Raw genomic sequence first — 6,961 nt, forward strand, 5'->3', positions numbered from 1 at the left:
TAACTTCACTACTGTGGCCTAAGGACACAACCACAGTATATAAGCATACATTACAGAACAACATAAACTCTATGTACGGCAATAATCCCTACCATTTTCCATATTCACTTTCTTTACCTCAGCAGTAGATCCATATAAACACCCCACTCACATGGCTATCTGTATGGCGACAGACATACTGTACGTGGCAATGATGTCTGCTTACCATTCCAGTGCAAAGATACTCCCATCCCTAATATGACACACTATCTCCCTAAAAACCAGTATTGAGATTGCAAGCATTAGTTAAACAGGTCATTTCCAAGAGCATCTTGCAACAGTTTCTATACTGACATGAGATAAAGACATTATCACCTCTAAGACAAACTAACAGGAAGACAATACTGATATGAGACATCATTTTGTTTCTGGATGGGAATGGAGTACTATATGTGGATTAAGCAGACTTCTCATCAGAGAAGGACTGGTTAGTTAAAAGGCAGACTGAAAACAAAAAGCAAACCAACAACAAATGGGGTAACAAGACATGGTACAAACAACTACAGTAAACAAACAAACATTTTAAATATATCTGGAATGAAAAACACCATTAAATGGAGGATTAGCATTCGTAGCATTTGTTATTGTTAGATGCACTGTAGTGTTATGTAATTACTATGAACTTTGTCTCCCATGACCTGAATGTGGCTGAATGTGCCCTTGTTCCAGAGAGTGCCAAGGAGTTATTCAGGAACCTTAACAGTAGGGAGCATTCTGGAGATGTCATGGCTCCTCTTCCTCACACAACAGGGGCTCTACTTCTGGAACCTTCTTCATGGCCAGCTGAACAGACTGACTGGAACTGTGCTTTCTGTACAAGATGAACTGGGCAGAGATCTGGAGACAAATGCTTGTTCAGGAAAAGAAACCAAAACGTGAATGTGAATGAATCTGGGATGACAGAGTGAATGAAAAAAAATCAGAACCCTTAGCAAGGATATATACGTGTTTCCTCTTGGTCTTAACCAGAATGAAAGGATACAAAGAAGTCAAGGAAGAGAACCCCAAGGCTTCCAATCAGCCAGGCCATGTGGTTCAGGAGGAAGAGGCTTTTGGACCCATTCAGCGATGGCAGGACCACAATGAGGCTCAGACCGTAGGTTCCATTTCCAAGCATGGCCAACGCAAACAACAGATATGAGGTGCCCTCTGTCGATTGCCTCTTGAACTGGACCAGAAAAAAAAGACTCATTAAGCATATATTTTCCTTTTTCCTCTGAATAACTGATCAATTCTTGGCCTTATCATAATTCAATATGACACTGTAAATTGAAATCCATAGCAGGCCCTCTGCAAATTTATATTAAGCCAAATTAAACTTATGGAAAATATTGGTTCTGGTAGGACTGTGGTATCCCAAATTGCACAGACACTGCATTCAATAATGATTTATTAATTATTGGTGCTATCCACTCAAATTGTCAAAAAGGGACAAAAGGCACAGACTGAGTAATAGTGTCCATTTTGGCTCAATGTGCACGTACTTCTGCTAATTCAGCACTTTCCAAGCAACCCATGGGTTTGATTTGGAGAGAGGAAAGGAACGACATGGCAAAAAGCCCCCATTAGAGAGGGATAACAGTCCGGTGGCAGTGAAGTGCATCGCAGCAGGAGCCACGGCGGCTGGGGTAACATTACAAGAGACAAAACTCCATTGTCTCTTCCAGCCTGTTACTCATTAATCATTTATGCAAACAACATATTTCTTCCCTCCACCCCCACTTTCAGCATGCTTGAGGGCACAATCACACATACATTTTTGTAGAGTTGGGGAAGACGAGAAGCGAGGTAAAATATGGAGGCCAGGTATCCGCAGGTGTAGCCAGATATCTCAACAGTGTTCGAGGGATTCTGTCGGAGGAAGATAGGGCCGAACAATTCAAATATTACCATCACTATTCATTTCAAATTCACCAACATTTCTTATTGACTTTCTTTCAAGGAATAAAACATCCTTTACCAGGGCAATTTACAAGAGCCCGCTGCCCCCAGTAAAACAAGACTTAACTAATTAATTCCTCACAAAAATTAACACAGTGAAGTTCAATAAATTGTGTAATTTATGATTTATGCATATGACCCTTTCAAAAAAGGAAAAGAACAATTTGGCAAATGCAATTGCAGTCATGCTCAGCTATGTTCCCACAGCAAAAAAAATTTTTAAGGGGTTCAGTCACACTTAATGCTTGAGAAGTGTGTGAAGCAATGAGTTCAGTCCTCTAACTTAACGTGAATAACAGTCACGCATTAAGTGCTGGACTCCTCTTACCTGTGTCACAGGGTTCACACTGTTCTCCTCTATTAGCTTTGGAAGCACCATGCAGCCCACAGTGGCTGCCCCACACCACAGGAAACACATCCACTTCAGGAAAGGGTTTTCTGGGACAGACAAAAACCGTTTGCACATTATACTCCATTTACTGCTTTACAGTGCTCCCACTCTGGTCACCTGAGCAGCCAGCACTAACACGATGGCCTACCATGTCCACACTCATTAACATTTTGATCTACTGCGATCCATATAGTTCACACTGGTCATCTAAATGGATGGCACAAATGCTGATCTACATGGTTCATTTTCTGGTCACTAGTCAGAACGAACACTGCACTGCACTTTCTGCTGGGAATGTCTGTGTATCCTGGTTTTCACATAGTAACTGGATACTGTTACTAACTGGGTAATTGGACAAAACCGATGAGTATAGTAATTACCAAGCAAAGAAATAAAAAAGCAGGGACAGAGTTATGTGGTGACAGCAGGGTTGGCATAGAAGACACCGCTGGCTATGTGACTAAAGTGGAATGTGATTTTATTCTTTTTCAACCCAGGGGTAAGTATTCGTCAAAGAGATATCAAAGCCCCCAGAAAAGCAAACACAAACACAAACACACAGATAATAAGGGGGTTGTGCATGTTGTCGTATGGTTAGAATCTCAGTATGGCACTCCCTTTGTGCACCACAGTCAGTCTGCAAACCAAGGAAACAAAAGAGCTTTTCTGAAAATTTGTTAGAGTCAGCAGTGGTGTACGTGAACTGTGTCACTTTAAAAGATGAATGAAGTCTGAAAACATCAAAAACAAAACAAAAAGAGAGCACTCATAGAGGGATCTATTACAGGTAACAGGTTACATTAAGGGTAGCTTTGCAGTGTGAATGACCAAGTATACCCTTAAAACAGTGGGAATATCATTTTTCTGTAGAAACTCATCTGAGCAACATTTAACCACTTTTCCCATTCATGCTCACATGTCACTTTCAGCCAACAACAGAAAGGAAATTAATTCCAGGACAAGCGTTTGTCACTGACCTTGTTTTAAACATAGGAGTTTCTAACACTTCATTCTCAGATATTTCCCACTAATTGCTCTAACCTGACAGTTAGTGCCTTCAGCATATGTCATGGCCAGTAATCTGAGGTAAATATGAGGCTACGCCAGTTCTTCCAGGCACAGTCCCCTTGATAGTAGCATGGAACAGAATTCAGTTTCCCACGTCACTGTCAGTGCAGATGGGGATTTAAAATGTAACTGCAATAAAGGTGCATCTTGTGCAGTGAAAACCTTTGCAAAACCACACATTGTTAATTCCTCATTCCTGTGCTGAGCCTCAAATCCATGCTATCAGATGGAGTGCACCTTACAGCCTAAGGAAAAAATAAGAGTGCTAACACTAATGGATAAAGCATTGCCAGTTAGGGCTAAAGCAGGGATCTTGCATATTGTGTAAAACATCAGTGGCTGAAAAGATTCTCCATCATGTGACATAACTGGACTCTCACAATGATCTTACTTCGAGTACTTTTGTTCTTGATCTTGTAGTATAGGAACTGGGAGATAAGAATGACATCCGTGAAGATGTAGAACACAGCAGTCACAATCTAGAAAACATACATGGGAGAGATTTGCAAAATCAGAATGTGCATTGTGGGGTCTTCACCATGTTTTTCTGGTTTTGCTCCTCTATCAGTGTTTTACTGTGGATAATATACTTTATACATAAGGAATCCATATATGCATACCTTACAGCTGCAGGCTGGAGGGGTCATAGAGAGATTCAAAAAAATGCATGCTGAATATGTGCACCCTCTAGTGGTAATTAACAGACATTTTGGACAAAGGATAGATTCACTAACCGCTATGTGTAGCTTTTCAATTATCAATTTGCATAGACTATTTGCATTGACAAATCAATGTCAATTTTGCTTAAAGCACTACAATCTAGATGAAATCAAATTGCAAGCATATGGACCTGTCACAAATTGATTTGGACAAGGAATAATACAAAGATTCACACAAAATAATAATATAAAAAAGATACTGTCAGGATACAATAAGTACCTCGACAAGTACAGTATGTATTTACATCCTTTTTCACACAGCTGAAATAGCTGCTTGATTAGCAACATTTACCTGGATGGGAAGCTGGTTGGTCAGGTAACACCCAGCAAAGTTGCTGAGATCTCCACTAAACAGAAAGAGCAAAAACCCTATCGACATGGCCTCCTCTACCTTCCCATTTCTGTAGGCTTCATACACCTGACTGAAGACAGAGAGAAAGGGGAGGAGGTTTAGAAATCTTTACTTAGGGATGAGGGAATGGGGCTTTTGGTATGCATTTTGCTGCTTTGACAAAAATCTAAAAACAGTTTTATGAAAGGCATTCTTGCAACTGCAAACAGCTACTTTAGTGGGTATTTAACAGGTCTCTTCTTTTGGAATTCGGAATGCAAAACCAACATAAATCCAGTTACTGAGTTTTACTACTATCCATGTCCCCTCCCCATAAATGTGGCAACACATTTAGTTCATCGCTTGATTCAAGTTTATATTTAATTACATTTACATTTTGTCATTTATGAGATGCTCTTATCCAGCATACAAGAAGGTGAGGCTAGGAGCAGAGATGACACTAAATCAAGAGTTACAATCCAATAGCAGGAGTCTTTAAATGACATGTTCTGTTCAATTGGTGTCAAGTAGTTTTGGGGACATAGCCAGTGTTAGTGGAACGACTTTACTGCCCATCCTAACGACACAGGTACATAAAACAATAAAATGCAATAGTATTCAGCTCATTTTGTGGCTCAGTGTAAAAAAAAAAAAACTAATCCTAGAACTCTACAGTGTACAATCATAAAAAAGCCGTAACGATTCCTAAACAACAAAGCAATTATAAGTGACTAGCAAGAAGCCCTGCTCGGTTGCACACATGTAGCTAGCTACCTAGTTACATATAAATATATTTCTCTGGCCCTTTTAATAGCACTAGTAAAGTTTTAACAATAGTTACTTACGGCAGGGTGGATAGCAAGAAACAAAACATTGAGATGAGACCAATGACGACGCTCGAATACTCCCACACATTTTCAACGCATTCTTCAAACAGATACAGGATCCAAGGAGTCCCGTTGACGCACAGAGGCCGTCCCAGCACAGAGGACAAGTTGGTGGCCACGTCTACAGAAGTTGCCTCTGGGTATCGAACGTGAGCCATGGGGTGGACGCCGAGTGCCTCTGCCTCTAGGCAGCTTGATGTTTCGTTGTTACACTGGCCTTGAACTCAACTCCCCCTGCACGGCTCCACAACTAATTGACTCCAACCTTATCACCGGTGACCGTCGCCCACACCTTCGACCACAAACAGTTGTTTGGTGCTTCTTAGGCTTATGTCATTTGTCAGGTCTGCGAAAACACGGAAACATATAGCCAATTATGAGAGGGAGGAGGAAAGGAGGAAACACATCTCTTCGTTTGTTCAAAGAATCCAGCAAGCTGGAATAGTTACATAGCAATTATGTACCAATTTATCAATACGGCTCTGTCCAGCATTGATAAAGGAATTCTACATACAGGACAACGTTACCCATAGACTAGCCGCTATTTAGGTGACTACGTGATTTTTAGGTGTAGCTGCATGTATAGCTAACTAGCTCGCCAGCAATATTTCACATAACGTTAGCCAGTTAGAGCAAATACAGAACATTACACAGTGAGCTACTTCACTAGATCCAACTGGCTGTTAAATTAATGTACAACATCTAAAATAAATCAACATTTCACGGCAAACTAGCTAATTCAACAATCAACCGACTACAGGTCTCAAATACTAGCTAATGTGTTAGCTAATAGCATGTATGCACGGATACGATCAAATGGAACAGGACATCACAAAGGCCCGGAGAATCGGAAACTGCTTTTGTTCAAAATGTTGACAGAAGAAACTTGCCATTCTCACCTTGCCGTCAGTCGCTGGTGTATTTTCTTTTGCACGGCTATGCAAAAGTCATCCATTCTGTCTCGGGTGACACTATTTCAGGTCTGTCGATCTGTTAATTTGATGGCGAATGCAATGCCTGAAATAAAGATGGCCTTAGCTGGCCTGGCTGAACGACAATTCAGATAACAGAGCATCTGTTATAGCATTAAAATTCAATCGCTTCATTTCCTTCTTTCTTGAATTGACGACCGACTACCGCAACGCAAAAGGGACAAACAGTACCGTCTTCAGAATGGAATGCGCGGAATGACGAGCAGCGTCAACTGCTCGCAGTTCAGTGGATACAGAATGAGTGTAGTGGTGTGGATGAGTTCATGTGCACTTACAATATTTCCTTTGTTTTGCCTTTAATTGTTAGTATTCGAGGATATGTGGAACAGTGCTATCAATTACTATGATGTAACCGACATGGGTTGCTTTGATAGATGTTAATGTATTTTATCCTTTTAATTCGCTGCTGTGGGTATTTAACATTGAGTTTGTACAGGAGAATACTTATTTGTGTTTGCATATAAGTCCTCTTATAAGATGTACTTACACTTTTTCTTGAAAACTTTTTATCTATATATTTTTGGAACTGGTATTATTCTACTGTGTTTGGAATTCTGTTTAAGTGGGGGGAGCCTTATCTTAAAATGAATTTT

General features: G+C 40.4%; 1 protein-coding gene across 1 annotated transcript; it reads right to left on the reverse strand.

Moving 5' to 3' along the window:
* Window positions 1-515: 515 nt before the first annotated feature.
* Window positions 516-6,493, reverse strand: LOC118783454 (lysosomal amino acid transporter 1 homolog). The gene is made up of 8 exons (XM_036537332.1): window positions 6,276-6,493; window positions 5,335-5,722; window positions 4,451-4,580; window positions 3,831-3,918; window positions 2,309-2,418; window positions 1,795-1,890; window positions 1,022-1,207; window positions 516-876 (listed from the first exon to the last, which is right to left on the reverse strand). Exons 2-8 carry the CDS (start codon window positions 5,532-5,534, stop codon window positions 763-765), a joined length of 924 nt encoding a protein of 307 aa, XP_036393225.1. The 5' UTR covers window positions 5,535-5,722; window positions 6,276-6,493; the 3' UTR covers window positions 516-762.
* Between the last annotated feature and the right edge of the window lie 468 nt (window positions 6,494-6,961).

Source organism: Megalops cyprinoides, chromosome 9, assembly GCF_013368585.1.
Source record: "Megalops cyprinoides isolate fMegCyp1 chromosome 9, fMegCyp1.pri, whole genome shotgun sequence".
In the NCBI taxonomy this organism is placed as follows: Eukaryota; Metazoa; Chordata; class Actinopteri; order Elopiformes; family Megalopidae; genus Megalops; species Megalops cyprinoides.